Source organism: Hemiscyllium ocellatum, chromosome 29, assembly GCF_020745735.1.
Source record: "Hemiscyllium ocellatum isolate sHemOce1 chromosome 29, sHemOce1.pat.X.cur, whole genome shotgun sequence".
Taxonomy (NCBI): Eukaryota; Metazoa; Chordata; class Chondrichthyes; order Orectolobiformes; family Hemiscylliidae; genus Hemiscyllium; species Hemiscyllium ocellatum.
Genome location: NC_083429.1, coordinates 45,946,906 through 45,963,669, shown reverse-complemented (window position 1 = coordinate 45,963,669; position 16,764 = coordinate 45,946,906). Strand labels below are relative to the sequence as shown.

General features: G+C 41.8%; 1 protein-coding gene across 1 annotated transcript; it reads right to left on the bottom strand.

Moving 5' to 3' along the window:
• Positions 1-2,881: 2,881 nt before the first annotated feature.
• LOC132829685 (uncharacterized) lies at positions 2,882-16,248 on the bottom strand. Its single transcript, XM_060847036.1, has 4 exons — positions 16,137-16,248; positions 10,811-10,871; positions 8,633-8,726; positions 2,882-3,749 (listed from the first exon to the last, which is right to left on the bottom strand). Exons 1-4 carry the CDS (start codon positions 16,188-16,190, stop codon positions 3,284-3,286), a joined length of 675 nt encoding a protein of 224 aa, XP_060703019.1. The 5' UTR covers positions 16,191-16,248; the 3' UTR covers positions 2,882-3,283.
• Between the last annotated feature and the right edge of the window lie 516 nt (positions 16,249-16,764).

The window sequence follows — 16,764 nt, the reverse complement described above, 5'->3', positions numbered from 1 at the left end:
GTGGTGTTTGGCAGACTCCTGATGGCCTGTTCCAATTGATATCATGTGCCACACTCCTGTTTATCAACTGACCATACAGGTTATTTGTGCCCTCAAGGTTTATATAGCACCTTGCATAACCTCAGCACATCTGAAAGCACTTTATAGCCAATCATTTATGTTAGAAGTGCAGTCAACTATTAAAGGAAGCATAGCAAACAATAATGCGCAGCAAGTTCCCACATAATGTCCAAACATTTTAGTGATATTAAAGGATGTCCATCAGACAGGGTATCAAGTGTGACTCTTTATTCTTCTTAGAAATGGGATGTTTTTTATTCACTAGGGAGGACAGACAGGGCTTTGGTTTAACATCTAATCTGAAGGATGACTTTTCTCTCACTCCACCCAGAGCTGTATAATATCCTCACAGAGGTAAAAACCTCAAGCTAACTTGAGGAAAAATAAATCAGACAAAATCTTCTCTACCTCTTTCGGCATTGAGAAACTAGCCCCGGAGATCCTATAGTGAACATGCACGGGAACCTCCACTGATCTTCATCCCCATGTGTTAGCAGTGGCTTTCCAGTGATTGGATTCAAAGTGGTCAGCCAACTCAACATACACACCACTGATCAAACCTGATCTACAATTGCATTTGTCCAATTGCCTCCTTTTCTGAGGAAGGATGCTCTTGCTCTCAAGGCATTACCAGGCTAATTCTGGACTGACATATGAGGAGAGATTGACTAAGTTAGGATTGTTTTCGCTGGAGTTCAGACGAGCGAGTGGGGGATCTCATAGAGACTTATAAAATTCTAACAGGACTAGATAGAGTAGATGCAGGGAGGATGTTCCCAAGGGTCACAGTCTGAGGATCCAGGGTAGACCATTTAGGACAAAGATGAGGAGCCAGTTCTTCACCCAAAACATGGTGAGCCTGTGGAATTCATTACCACAGGAAGTAGTTGATGCCAAAACATTGAATGTATTGAAGAGGCAGCTAGATATAGCACTTGGGACGAATGGGACCAAGGGTTTTGGGGAGAAAGCAGGATAAGGCTATTGAGTTGGACGATTGGCCATGATCATGATTAATGGCAGAGCAGGCTTGAAGGGCTGAATGGCCTCCAGCAGCTCTTATTTTCGATGTTTCTATGTGCTCTTTAGTGTGGTGTTAGATGCTAAACTTCAGGGGATCCCAAAAGTGTGCTCCCATCACAACTTAACTGGGCAACCCCAGCAAACATGGAGCTAGACTAAAAGGAAATACGTTGGAGTCCTGGTATGTACAACCTGCAAATGCCCCATTCCCTTTGAAGGAGACGATGCAGTTTGACACTCTGACTACCTCCAGATGAACACATTAACGTTGCTGAATTTAATGATTGTCTTCTTCCTCAGTGTTCTCTTGAAGGCACATCTGAACCACAATGCTGTCACCTCCACCGCTGCTAAAGCAAGGAGAACACGTCCTCAGTCCACTGCTGTCAGAACAGGGATCAGATCAGACCCTGTGCATATAGGCGTCCATCTCATCCACACAGCTGACCAGCTAACTAAACCAACCAGCACCCCAAAGAGATACAATCGCTGCATCAAAAGGTACCTGTTAACGCAGCTACGGATAGTTATGGCAGACATTCCAATGTCTTTCCTCTACTAGGCTGATCAGGAACAACTTCCAGCATCTCTGGCAGCCTTCAGTATGTTTTGACAAGACTTACAGGTTACTACCGGTCACATTATGAATGTAGATTCCACGACCAAGCCCTGGAGTGGGACTCGAACCCCAAACTTCAAAGGCAGAGACATGACTCACTGCACCACAAGACCTCCTCCGAATCAGAGGTACCATGAAATATAGAGACAAAGAGAGACAAAGAGAAAGGTAAAAGATTGTGCTATAACATTTGTTATACTGAATTACACATTTATTCTAATGATGTGATGTCACTTACAGGTTTTGTAAAATAATTTGATTGGCCCAATGGCTTAACAAACATTCAGTGGTCAACCGCAAAAATCACTGGAAGCAGTTCCTTCATTGGGAAGTTTTAAAATAAATGACAAAAGAAATTATTTTGATCTTGAGTAGTAGATGCAATATAACTGATTTTATTTATGTTGGGAATATTTTGCTGGGGTTAGAATAATATTTATTTATTCGTGGGATGTGGATGTCACTGGCTTGGCCAGCATTTATTCTCCACAGGACGGTTAAGAGTCAACCACGTTGCTTATGGAGTAAGATGTAGGCCAGACAGGATAAAAATGGCAGATTTCCTCAACCAGGTGGATTTTTAGAGCAATTGACAATGGTTACATGGTCACCAATGGGCTAGCTTTTTATTCTAGAGTGTTTACTAATTTCAAATTTCACTATCTTGCAAAGGTGAGATTCAAACCCTTGTACCCAGAACATTAGTCCAGGATTCTGGTTTACTAGTCCAGTGACATTACCAATACAACACCGCCTCCCCTTTCGGAAAGTTGGGAAGGTGTACAAATTTCATGAACCTTGCATTGGGTTGAAAAGCCTACTTTATGAAAAATTCTTTGCAAATACAATGTGCTGTATCAATTACAGGGTGTGAAATGGAAAGAGAAAAGGTTGGAAATGGTCAGCACATCTGGCAGCATCTGTGGAGAGAGAACCAGAGTTAACCAGGCTTGCTGGTCATGATCTGAATGGAGAAAGTGAGGTCTGCAGATGCTGGAGATCAGAGCTGAAAATGTGTTGCTGAAAAAGCGCAGCAGGTCAGGCAGCATCCAAGGAGCAGGAGATACGACGTTTCGGGTATAAGCCCTTCTTCAGCCCTTCCTGAAGAAGGGCTTATGCCCAAAACGTTGAATCTCCTGCTCCTTGGATGCTGCCTGACCTGCTGAGCTTTTCCAGCAACACATTTTCAGCCATGATCTGAGTGGGTAAAGTTTTGTTAAGCAGAGATATTAAGGGATAAGGGGCAAAGGCAAATATACAGAGTTAGGCCATTATTCAGCCATGATCTCATTGAATGACAGAACAAGCCTGAGGGGTTGAATGGCCTTCTCCAGTTCCCGTATTCCCTATGTGACCTATCATCAGAACTTTCTTGATTAACTCTCTTTGTCTCTGCCTCACTGGTGCCACAGATGCTACCTGGTCTACAGAGCATTTCCGTCACTCTCTGCCTGTATTTCAGAACTTTTGCTTTTCAATAAAGAATGGGGGTTGATCTTTCTCACTTTGATTACTTTGAAGTTTAATTTGTGTTCGTTATCCTGAATTTTCTTCATTAGTGTCAGAATCCATCAAATAACTTTATGACAATTCTGGTGTTTCTGCACTTGGTTTTGCAGCTTTGGACAATTCAACAAGTCTCTTGATTCCATAAGCTGCAGGCGCCACAGATTCCCTTACGGTATCAACTCCCTCTGCGAATTTTCCATGGAACAACTGAACCAAAGATCCAAACAACTGCTGAATATGGTCCATGTTCTGTGTGAATTCTTGATAAACCCCTTCTCCTGAAATCTGCTTGAGAGGAACTGTCGTAAAGTTCAAATTGAACTGGTTGAAGTTTTCCTTCAAATTCTCCAGATGCTGGGTGATGCCTTCAGGAAAATCCGGACGCCTTTCAAGCAGGGAGCTCAACGTTTCTCTGACCATATTTGTCTGGTCATGAAGATTTATGCTCAAAGTTTGCATTTGCTGTTGGATTTCTTTCGACAGCAGGGTCATGTTCTGTGCCAACTCTTTCAAAATGGGGCTTGGATCATGAATATTCCTGCGGAGGGAGAAAATAATGCATAAATCTACCTTTCTAGTTTGTAAGTGGCAGTGCTTCTATGGTACAAAGGTATACATGTGGTTCGAGCACCCCAAGGTGGAAGATGAGGCATTCTTCCTCCAAGTGTTGGGTGAATTGGATTTGACGGTGGAGGCAGCTCAGGACTTGCATGTCCTTGGGTGTGTGGGAGGGGGAGTTGAAGTGGTTGGCCACAGGGCGGTGGGGAATCAATGAAATACACTGGGATAATTAAAATAAACAGAAAATGCTGAATAATACAAGTGAGAAAGTATATTCCTGTTAGGATGAAAGTAAAGGCTGGTAGGTACAGGGAATGCTGGGTGATTAAAAAAATTGAGGGTTTAGTTAAGAAAAAGAAGGAAGCATATGTAAGGTATAGGCAGGATAGATCGAGTGAATCCTTAGAAGAGTATAAAGGCAGTAGGAGTATACTTAAGAGGGAAATCAGGAGGGCAAAAGGGGACATGAGATAACTTTGGCAAATAGAATTAAGGAGAATCCAAAGGGTTTTTACAAATACATTAAGGAAAAGGGATAACTAGGAAGAGAATAGGGCCCCTCAAAGATCAGCAAGGTGGCCTTGGTGTGGAGCTGCAGAAAATGGGGGAGATACTAAACGAGTTTTTTGCATCAGTATTTACTGTGGAAAAGGATACGGAAGATTTAGACTGTAGCGAAATAAATAGCGACACCTTGAAAAATGTCCATATTACAGAGGAAGAAGTGCTGAATGTTTTGAAATGCATAAAGGTGAATAAATTCCTAGGACCTGATCAGGTGTACCCTAGAACTCTGTGGGAAACTAGAGAAATGATTGCTGCGCCACTTGCTGAGATATTTGTATCATCAATAGTCACAGGTGAAGTGCTGGAAGACTGGAGGTTGGCTAACGTGATACCACTGTTTAAGAAGGGTAGTAAGGACAAGCCAGGGACTATAGACCAGTGAGTCTTACGACAGTGGTGGGCAAGTTGTTGGAGGGAATCCTGAGGGACAGGATGTACATGTGTTTGGAAAGGCAAGGACTGATTAGGGATAGTCAACACGACTTTTGTGCTTGGGAAATTATGTCTCACAAACTTGATTGAGTTTTTTGAAGAAGTAACAAAGAAGATTGATGAGGGCAGAGCAGTAGATATGATCTATATGGATTTCAATAAGGCGTTCGACAGGGTTCACCATGGGAGACTGATTAGCAAGGTTAGATCTCACAGAATACAGGGAGAACTAGCCATTTGGATACAGAACTGGGTCAAAGGTGGAATACAGAGGGTAGTGTTGGAGGGTTGTTTTTCAGACTGGAGGCCTGTAACCAGTGGAGTGCCACAAGGATCGGTGCTGGGCCCTCTACTTTTTGTCATTTACATCAATGATTTGGATGCGAGCATAAGAGATACAGTTAGTAAATTTGCAGATGACACCAAAATTGAAGTTCTATTGGACAGCGAAGAAGGCTACCTCAGATTACAACAGGATCTTGATCAGATGGGCCAACGGGCAGAGAAGTGGTAGATAGAGTTTAATTTGGATAAATGCGAGATTCTGCATTTTGGAAAAGCAAATCTTAGCAGGGCTTATACACGTAATGGTAAGGTCCTAGAGAATGTTACTGAACAAAGAGACCTTGGAGTGCGGGTTCATAGCTCCTTGAAAGTGGAGTCACAGGTAGATAGGATAGTGAAGATGATGTTTGGTATGCTTTCTTTTATTGGTCAGAGTATTGAGTACAGGAGTTAGGAGGTCATGTTACGGCTGTACAGGACATTGGTTAGCCACTGTTGGAATATTGCGTGCAATTCTGGTCTCGTTCCTATCGGAAAGATGTTGTAAAACTTGAAAGGTCTAGAAAAGATTTACAAGGATGTTGCCAGGGTTGGAGGATCTGAGCAACAGGGAGAGGCTGAACAGGCTGGGGTTGTTTTCCCTGTAGCATTGGAGGCTGAGGGGTGACCTTATAGAGGTTTATAAAATTATGAGGGTAAATAGACAAAGCCTTATCCCTGGGGTGGAGGAGTCCAGAACTAGAGGGCATAGGTTTAGGGTGGGGGGGGGTGAAAGATATAAAAGGGACCTAAGGGGCAACCTTTTCACGCAGAGGGTGGTACGGGTATGGAATGAGCTGCCAGAGGAAGTGGTGGAGGCTGGTACAATTGCAACATTTAAGAGGCATTTGGATGGGTATATGAATAGGAAGGGTTTGGAGGGATATGGGCCAGATACTGGCAGGTGGGACTAAATTGGGTTGGGATATCTGGTCGGCATGGACGGGTTGGACCGAAGGGCCTGTTTCCATTCTGTACATCTCTACAACGTTATGAGTCTATCTGGCAGTATTGATGGGCTGTGAAGAGAAAAACAGTGTTAACATTTTGAGTCCACATGATTCTACTTCAGAATTTCAGCTCAAAGATGTGTAGTTAGCTGATTGACCACGGCAAATTATCTGTCATGCCCAGGAAGTTGCACACTAGATGGATTAGCAAAGGGAAATGCAGGGTTACCAGGGATACGTTGGGGGTTTCAGTCTAGGTGGGATGACGTTCAGAGCATTAGTGTGTGCTCAATATGCTGAATGGCCTCTTTCCATACTGCAGTGACTCTATGAACCATTGTCAGATTATTTTACGTTCCTGCTAGAGTCTTGAAAAGCTATACCACAGACTCAAAAACATTATTAGCAGCACTCACTACAGCAACAACTTATTGATGTCTTTAACATCGTAAATCCACTCAAGGCGCTACACAGCATAGTGATCAGATAAGAAATGACAGCAGGGGTTAAAGAAAGGAAAATTAGGACAATTGATTAAAAGCTCAAAGAGGGAGGTTTTAAGAAATGGAGGTGTAGAGGTTTGTAGAACACATTCTAGACCTTGGGCTTAGATCACCATAGGTACCCACGTCAACACCGAGGATAGAAAATGGACGCTGCATATGAGGCTAGATTTAAAAGAACACTGAGTTTGTAGATGGTAGAGCTAGAGGTGTTTACAAAGTTCATGTGGTATGGGGACGCTATGGAGGTAAAGAGCATGGAGTGCTGGAACTTTAAATGTGAGACTTGCTGAGTTTCTCCAGCACACTGAAGCTTTTATATCAGATTTCCAGCATCCACAGTAGTTTGATTTGATTTATGTATTAGTTTAATGATATTTTTGCATCTTGACTACCCAGTTAGGAAGAATTAAGTGAAAAAGAATTAAGAATTAAGTTCCTGTTTTGCTGAAAAATGATGCATTTTGTCAAATCTTTTTGACTTGCTGTCATTAGGATACTCACAAGAAATATAGATAGAAAGGGGAACAACAACTTATCTTGCAAGACGGGTGGTTGACAAGTGAATTATGTTTGGTAGGGGCATTGCCATGGAGATGATGATGATGATGATGCAATCTCCATGGAAGTACCTGTACTTATCAGAGTCCACTTTGCCAACAATGAACGGTTTCTTCTCTTACAGGTTAAACGTTGCTCGCTTTTTACATTGGTATTCATAAATTGGCCTGGCGAACGCAACATGAAAGCTTTAGAAAAATATGATTGCTCCTCACAGGCTCTGATCCTCTTATCTTATTGAATGGTGGAGCAGGCTTGAAGGGAAAAGTGGTCTACTCTTAGTCCTTGTTTGTATGTTTGTACAGCAAGAAAATTGATTCCTGGTATTAAACGTTTACTTGATTGAATAAAAAAGCAATTGGTGGCACTTGTGTTGATTTTGAGCTAATTAAATTGAAGTTTGTCAGCTTAACAAGAGGGGTGTAATTACATTAATCCATATAAGCCTGGACTTCCTGAACTTCCTGGGATTACGAGTCAGAATTAATTACAGCCTTGAAAGCTCCAAAACACCAATAGCTGCTGTAGACCAAATATGAGCACCTGACTGGTCCCTTCAAATTCTCATTTCTTTAAATAGTGAGGTCTAACTCCTGTCCTGAAAAATCCCAGGAGAAGGTTAGGTGCTGTTCACTTGTAACGCTGGCAGTCCAAGCTGCAGGTCACGAGAACAAGACGAGTGAGCCTGGGAAGCAAAGCAAGAGAGCAAGGTCAGGATGAAGGCCCCACTGAGGGGTTCGAATGGAAAGTGAGAAGCTGCAAAGCAGGAAGAGAGTCTGCAAGGGGAGTAATGGGGCACAACTACTGCAAAGAGGAAAAAGTAAACTTTACACCTTTCAATAAAGGAACATCTAACTGGAAAGAGGCAAATTAATAATAGCACCTGATGGCTCAGTGGTTAGCATTGTTACCTTGCAGTACCAGGGACCTGGGTTCAATTCCAGCCTTGGGTGACTGTCTACATGGAGTTCGCATGTTCTCCCACATCTGCATATGTTTCCATTGTGTGCTCAAGTTTCCTCCCACAGTCCAAAAACATGCAGGTTAGATGGATTGGCCATGCTAAATTGTCTCATAATGGTAAATGCAGGGTTATGAGAATAGGATGAGGGTTGGGTATGCGTATGGAGGGTTGGTGTCGACTCAGTGGGCTAAATGGCCTCTTTCCATACTTTAGGGACTCTATGAATTCCTTGCAAAACAGTGTAAAGTCTTGAGATTAATACTGTTGGAATTCAGGAGAAGGGAAAAAATAGTGAATGTGACAGTTTATGACAGCGTCAATTGAATAATTTAACACTAAAGAGTTTTATTTCATAGAAGCATGCCAATTTTATATGAAAAAAACTTTGTGCTGACTTATGACTGTAGTCTTATACCAATTAAAGTACTGTGGTATCCAAGAAATGTTTTCCTGTGTCTGTTGTGCTTTACGTTTAATGGAGCAAATGCTGGACAAGAGCTAGTTTACTTTCTTTGCAGAAAGGTAACACCAATAGAAGAAAAGAAAATTAAGTCCTTACATTGATGTATTGGCAAAGTTAATATCAGTTAAAAGGATTTCACCATGAGTTGGTCCAGTATCTGACTCAACGGGAAAGGCACGAGCCACCATTCCTGCTCAAGAAAACAGAAAAAGAAACATCCACATTTATCTTTGAAATCATGTGAATAATAATTTCACCCATCCTCATTAACATGAAAAATCCCACAACACCAGGTTATAGTCCAACAGGTTTAATTGGAAGTACTAGCTTTCAGAGTGCTGCTCCTTCATCAGGTGGTTCATCAGGTCAATCACATGATGAAGGAGTGTTGCTCAGAAAGCTAGTGCTTCCAATTAAACCTGTTGGACTATAACCTGGTGTTGTGGGATTTTTGACTTTGTACACCCCAGTCCAACACCAGCATGTCCATGTCATGATTTTCGTTAACAATTTATTTTCTGCCTTCTTCTCTAAAGATGCTGGAAATGGGCTGTGTTGAGTTGGTGACAGTAGTCCGTGGGATAATAAGCAGATATCTAGACCAGATTATGCCACCCTCCATAGACAATACTATTGCCCAGCCTGACTATATGAGTGCTCAAAAGTTCCTGCAATGTATACCATCAGCAGTTCTCACTACAACAACAACAGCTTATACCGATATTATGGTCTTTAACGTAGTAAACCCACTCAAGGCTACACACAGCACTGTGATCAGATAAGAAATGACAGCAGGAGTTAAAGAAAGGAAATTAGGACAGGTGATTAAAAGCTCAAAGAGGGAAGTTCTAAGGAACAGCTTAAAGGCTTCGAGAGAAATTGAGATGTAGAGGTTTGGAGAACGCATTCTAGACCTCTGGGCTTAGATTACCATAGATACCAATGTCAGCATGGAGGATAGAAAATGGAGGGCACATATGAGGCTAGAATTAAAAGAACACAGAGTTTGTGATGGTGGTAGAACTAGAGGAGGTTCCAAAGTTCGTGGGTTTATGGAAGGTGTTGAGGCAAGGCCATGGAGGGCTGGAATTTTAAAAGTGAGTCAGTGGTGATTCAAAGTCAACCTAGCTCAGTGGATACAAAGATGAAGGGACTTGCTGCAAGTTAGAACATAAGGGCCAGTGTTTTGGGGGAGGGGGGGTGGGGAGGTGGAGGCTAATGGTTTCATGGAGAGTGGAAGATGAGAAACCAGCCAAAAGAGCATTCAAATAGACTAGTCTGGGTATAACAAAAACATTCATGAAAGTTTCAAAAGTACACGTGTCCAGCTAGGTCAAAATTATACAGTTGATCCTTGGAGACAATGATCAGCAGCACTTGATTAATTACACCTTTGCCTCATATTCATGTTTTAGAATTGGCCCATTCATATGCATATAATAGAATTTAAAAATTGAATATTTGTCAAACTAATATATTGCAATTTTCTTTTAATAGTTCGGAATAATTATTTTCTGGTTTGCTTGTTCTACTTGTACAAACAGATTAGTATCAAATTTGGGCCACATTGCTCAGCCTTCCACAAAGATTAATGTTTCCCAGACTGTAGTTACTCATTTCTTCAATTATTCCAAGGTCATAGAGCATGGAAACAGACAACTTATTTCAGCTCATCCATGCCGACCTGATATCTTAAATTAATCCAGTCCCATTTGCCAGCATTTAGCTTACATCCTTCCTATTCATATACCCATCCAAATGGCTTTTAAATGTTCCAGCCTCCACCACTTCCTCTGGCAGCTCGTTCCATACACGCACCACCCTCTGTGTGAAAACATTGCCCCTTAGGTCCCTCTTAAATCTTTCCCATCTCACCTTAAACCTATGCCCTCTAGTTTTAGACTCCCCTATCCTGGGGAAAAAGACCTTGACAATTCATCACATCCATGCCCTCCATGACTTTATAAACCTCTATAAGGTCACCCCTCAACCTCCGACGCTCCAGGGAAAATAGCCCCAGCCTATTCAGCCTCTCCCACGAGCTCCAAACCTCCAACCCTGGCAATATCCTTGCAAATCTTTTCTGAACCATTTCAAGTTTCACAACATCTTTCTCATAGCAGGGAGACCAGAACTGAACATTCCTATTGTCAATCTGTAAGAGTAATGAAAATACACCCTATTTCCGAGGTGGGGCTCAGACTCATGATATTCTGAATCAGGCAGGATCACATTGACCACCAGAGCTACATCAAAAATATTTTTTGAACATACCTTTTGCCAAGAATAGGACCAAAGTGACCACAAGTATCTTCATGATGATCAATTTCTCAACCTGTGAAAAGACAATGTCACCTGTTAGATCTTGAAATTTCAACGATTAAAAGTGAGATGAATGATAAGCTTTGGACCACAAAACCCATGGAAACAAAACCTGGAATACAATGGATCCCACTGTTTGTCCCACTGTGACCCCGCTTTCAGGTGTGAGTGAGATTTGTGGAAGTGAAGTGTTTAAACGACACTGCTTTTTTTAAAAGATAGAATCCTACCTTTTCACTGCTAGAGCAGAAATCAGGCCTCAGACAAAGTCAGGCCTTCCCACCTGTTAAAAAAATCATATGGATTTAAAGGGGCCTTTCTATTCTTAAGACACAATCCAATTGTCAAGGCAGCCATTGCAGTCTTGGAGCACAGACCCCTTGTCTCATAAGAGCCAATATAACATCTATATAACTTTTGACCGCTGAACGTGTCTCAGTATTCTGCAGCCAATGTTTGAAACGTGGTCACTCTTGGAACATTGGAACCACATCAACTAATTTGCGCACAGCAAGCTCCCATGAACAGCAATGTGATAATGACCAGATAACATGCTTCTCTGATGTTGATTGAGGGATAAATATTGACCAGAACAATGAGGGTCAGTGCCTTCTTTTTTTGAATAAGGCCACATATATTCACGAGAACAGAAAAGACATTAGATCAATATCTCAAAGACATTATTTCTGACTCGCTTAGTAATGCACTGGAGTGTCATCTTAGCTCTTTGTGTTTAAACTGCTGGGGAAGGTCTACAGAGCCAAATTTATTACACTATACCAGACATTAAAGCAGCAATGATTGCGGAAGAAACACACAATGTAGACAGGTTAATTATAGGAAATTGATAATTAGATTTTGGAAGCCTTGAAAAGTATATGAATCATCCAGTTAGAGGAGGGGCCATACTGCTCAATGTATTGGCTAACAAATCTACCCAGGTGATTGCTCTTTCAGTGGGAGAGCATTTTGGGAACAATGATCACAACTCCTTAAGTTTTAAGAAAGCTATGAATAAGGATAAGTCAGGCCCTGGTGGCAAGGTACTAAATTGGGGAAGGGCAAATTACATCAGTATTAGGCAGGAGCTAAGATAATTAATTGGGAGGAGCTTTTATCAGGCAGGTCCACATTTGACATGTGGCAATTGTTTATAGACCTGTTGATGAGAGTTCAGGACCAGTTCCATTAAGGAGAAGGACAAGGATGGCAAGGGAAGGGACCCTTGGATAATGAGGGTGGTTGTGAATTTAGTCAAAATTAAAAAAAGCATATATAAGGTTTCAGGAAGCTAAAATTGGACAGGGACTGTGAGGAATATATAGAAATATAGGAAAAAAAACTCAAACTAGGAGTTAGGAGAGCAAGAAGGGGCCATGAAATGACCTTGGCAAGTAGAGACAAAGAGAATCCCAAGGCATTCCATACGTACATACATTAAAAACAAGAGGATGACTAGGGAGAAGGTAGGACTGGTCAAGGATAAAGTAGGGAACTTGTGCTTGGATGCAGAGGATGTGGGTGAGATCCTAAGTGAGTACTTTGCATCAGTATTCACCCAGGAGAAGGATATGGAGGACAGTGAGATTTGTGTGGAGCATGCTAATATCCAAGGGCATTTTGAGATCAAGAAAGAAGTGGTGTTTGGTCTTTTGAAGAGCACTAAGCCAGATAAGTCCCCAGGGCCAGATGGTTTCCACGCCAGGTTATTGAGGGAGGCATAAGAGAAAATTGCTGGGGCCTTGACTAAGATCTTGATAGCCCTGCTATCCTGGAGGACTGGCTAGTAACTTAATATTGTTCCTCTGTTCAAAAAGGAAAATATGGGTAATGCAGGAAACGATATACTGGTGAGTCTCACATCAGTGGTTGGGAAGCTATTGGAGAGAATTCTTAGGGATAGTATTTACATGTATTTGGAAAAGCATGGCTTAATTAGGGATAGTCAGCACGGCTTTATGCAGGGAAGGTCATGTCTTACTAACTTTATTGAATTTTTTTGAGGATGTGACGAAGGTGATCTATGATGGCAGAGCAGTGGATGTTGTTTAGTTAATGCTTTTGACAAGGTCCCTCATGGTAGGGTCATCCAGAAGATTAAGATACTGCATAAATTCAGAATTGGCTTGTCCATAGAAGACAAAGTAGTGGTGGAAGGGGTATCTTTCAGGCTGGAGGTCCGTGACAAGTCATGCTTTTTATGCATCTGTACTGGGACATTTGCTGTTTGTGATATATATAAATGACTTGGATGAAAATGTAGATGGGTGGACTAGTAAGGTTGCAGATAATACAATGATCAATGGAGTTGTGGACAGTGCAGAAGGTTGTCAAAGGATACAAAAAGGGATATAGATCAGTTGCAGATATGGGTGAGGAAATAGCAAATGGAATTTAATCTGGCTAAGTGTGAGGTGTTGCACTTTGGGAGATCAAATGTTAAGGAAAAGTACACTGTTAATGGCAGGATCCTGATCAGCATTGATGTACAGAACAACCCTGGGGCTCAAGAATATAGTTCCCTGAAAGTGGCCACACAAGTAGAAAGGGTGGTAAAGAAGATATACGGCATGTTTGCCTTTATTGGTCAGGGAATTAAGAACAAAAGTCAAGATATCATGTTGCAGCTTTCTAAGACTTTGGTTAGGTCATACTTGAGAGTGCTGCATTCAATTCTGATCGCCACATTATATGAAGGATGTGGGGGCTTTGGGGAAGGCGCAGAAGAGGTTTATTAGGATGCTGCCTGGATTAAAGGGTAGAAAGGAGAGGCTAGAAAAACTCAGGTTGTTTTCTCTGAAGCAACAGAGGCTGAGGAAAGATGTGGTGTCTATAAAATTATGGGATGCATAGATAGGGTTAGTGATCAGAATCTTTCTCCCAGAGTATGAATGTCTTATACTAGGGGGCATGCATTTAAGGTGAGAGGGGGAAAGTTCAAAGGGATGTGAGGGGCAAGTTTTTTTTAACATGGAGAGTGATAGGACTCTGGAATATACTGAAATGGATGGCGGTGGAGGCAGATACAACAGGAATATTTAAGTTAAGCACATGAAAATGCAATGGATGGATATAGACCAAGGGCAGGCATAAAGGATTAGTTTAATTTGGTATCATGTTCAGCACAACTCCATGGGCTGAAGGGCTTGTTCCTGTGCTGAACAGTTCTATTTATATCACTGACGATGATGAGGAGCTTGAATGTATGGTGGTTAAATTTACAAGACAGGTAGCTGGCAAAATCTGGCAGCTGCAGTATAGTGTTCACTTTTCAAAAGAATAGAAAGGTAGAGAATTATTTTAAACAGAGAATTACTGCAGAATTCTGAGGTGCCGAGAAACCTTGGTACTCTGTTGCATGAGTCACAAAATCGGGGTATGCAGGCTCAATAAGTAATTATTGATGGGATGCTGTCTTTTTCATTATGAGAAGAATTGAACATAAAAGTAAGGATGTTATGCTTGAGCTATAGGGCATTGGTGAGACCACAGCTCTAATCCTGAGGGAAGTTTTGGCCTCTTTATTTAAGGATGGATATAAATATTGGAGACAGTTCAAAGGAGCTTTGCTAGATTGATTGGAATGTTGGATTGTTTTATGAGAATAGATTTGACTTCTCTTCACTGGGGTTTAAAAGAATGAGGGGTACCTTGATTGAAATTTATAAGATCCAGAATGTTCTTGACAAACTGTGTGTGGCAAGAACATTTAGCCTTGTCGTTAATTCCAGAAATAGGGGGCGCTGCTTTAAAGTTGGGCCCACCCTTTTAAGGACTGACGAGGGGAATTTGTTTCCCTCAGAGGCTTGTGTGAGTTTTAAACACTACCGCAGAAAAGGCAGTAGACTCGAGTTAATGAAAACTTTTTAAGACATAGATGGGTGGAGTCAAGGATTATCATGGATAAATGGGAATGTGGAATATGAAGTGACCAGACTGTGATCTTATTGAACGGGAGATCAGACTCAAGGGACCAAATGGCCTCCTTCTGCCTTTATTTATTTTGTTCACATCTTTTGGGTGACAGAAATTCTATTAAAATATGTATCAGCGAACATATCACTTGGTTAAGAATACACTTCAATTCGGGGATGTCAGACGGCCATTTGACCCAACTGATCTAGACCAGTGTTTATGTCCTGCATGAGTCTCCTCCCATCTTATCATTACTGCCATCAGATTCACCCTCTTTCAATGGGCAGATTGATAAACACTCTTATCAGAGTGTGTCAGAATGTACGCTGATAATCGAATCATTTCAGCAACAGCTAAAGAGTACATAGAAACTATTGATTTACAACAGTTCCCGACATTTTTCTTTGCAACAAACCAATTTTCCATCACAAGCAAAACTGCATTTGAATCTCCAGCAGCTGCAGTATCTTCCTTTTACTGTAACATCTGAAGGTGTACTGGATTGCAGCTCTTACCTATAAGCTCTGAGACATATTAGTTAAATAAGCTACCACCAAATCACCCATGTCTCTAATTAAGGTAATAATTAACAAGCACTGCCAAGCAGGGACAGTGGGACTTGGTTTTCAAAGTGAACAGCATAACAGCATAACTGTGATTGTTGAAAGAATCCTGGAGCACATATAGTCGGTCCCTGACTTTCTAATAAATGATCGAAATCTCACGCAATTCAAAATTAATCATTAATTTAATAATGCAAAATGGAATACTCCACACAGGAGGTAAGCACATTCGTGCACAATTTAGAAAGATACCAATTACTCTATATTATGCCAATTGGAATTGATTTTTTTGGGGGGGGAGTGGGAATTTGCAAATTTAGAAATGCAACAGGACCAGCATGTAACTGGTCAAGGAGACACAGTGTATAGCGGTCAAGATCTTGACCTAGAAGCTCCCGTTCGGGCTGTTGTGGAGCAGTGGTAATATCTCTTCCTCTGAGCCAGGAGGCCATATGTTCCAGAGATGCAAGTACCGATCTTGTCCCCCAGGGACTCCAGTCAACACTTAGACCTTATCTCCCCTAATAACATTCCCGAACAAGTTGACTGGAGAAATATTAAGAGTTGGAGATTAAAACTGAGGACGCGAAGTCACACTGCCTCCAATGACGAGGGGACTTTAAATTCATTCTGGAGTTACATAACAATAAAATATTGCCCCGTTTCCAATTCAATAATGTCCTTAAGGAAAGGGTGCAGCATTTGGGAGAGAAACGTTCCTACATTAGCGCTGCTAATTGTCACTTTCAGCTTTACACTCCTGATTAGAACCGCAGACGATACGAGTTTCCACAGTTTACCATAAAAGGCCATGATTTTGTTCCTTCCACTTTTCCTCTTGCCCGGGGCTGCATGGTCTCTCGGCGGATCACTCATCCTCCGGTGTCCCGCTCCACACCACAGTGAACATCAACCCCACATTGGGAGGAAGAGGGGCTGGTTCCACCCTGGTGTCACCACACACACTCACACACACCAGCATGACTGGGAGGAGAAATCCCGGGGGAAAGTCTCTGTCCCACCACCCACATCATGGGCAATTATAAATGCTCTACTCTCGGCACAGAGACTGAACCTGCTATTTTAGTCCAGACGCTTCACGACTGGTGAAAGTGAAACTTTCACACACTGAGAAGGAGTATTGGTCAGGTCACCACAAAATAAACTTTTTACACCGTTAATTCATCCTGAAACTCTTACCTCTCTGTCTTCAACCTCTCTGCTTTCTGTTCCAACTGATTTCCCAACTTCCTTTCCCTGAGGTTTATTAACCTGCTGTTATCTCTTGCGCCTGATAAAGAGGGAACAGTAAACTGCAGATGGAGCTTATTTTTCGTTTTGTAGCAAACATTGAATGTCGAAATCTGCATCAGCTGATGATGGTGATGCTACAGACCAAATGCGATTGATTAAAACTGCCAAGGAAGA

Coding starts and splice junctions, on each gene's coding strand:
- LOC132829685 (XM_060847036.1), bottom strand. CDS start 16,190: ATGCAGCCCCGGGCAAGAGGAAAAGTGGAAGGAACAAAATCATGGCCT. Junction 10,872..16,136: donor CAAAATCATGGCCTTTTATG/GTAAACTGTGGA, acceptor GTCTTTTCACAG/GTTGAGAAATTGATCATCAT. Junction 8,727..10,810: donor GGTCCTATTCTTGGCAAAAG/GTATGTTCAAAA, acceptor TTTCTTGAGCAG/GAATGGTGGCTCGTGCCTTT.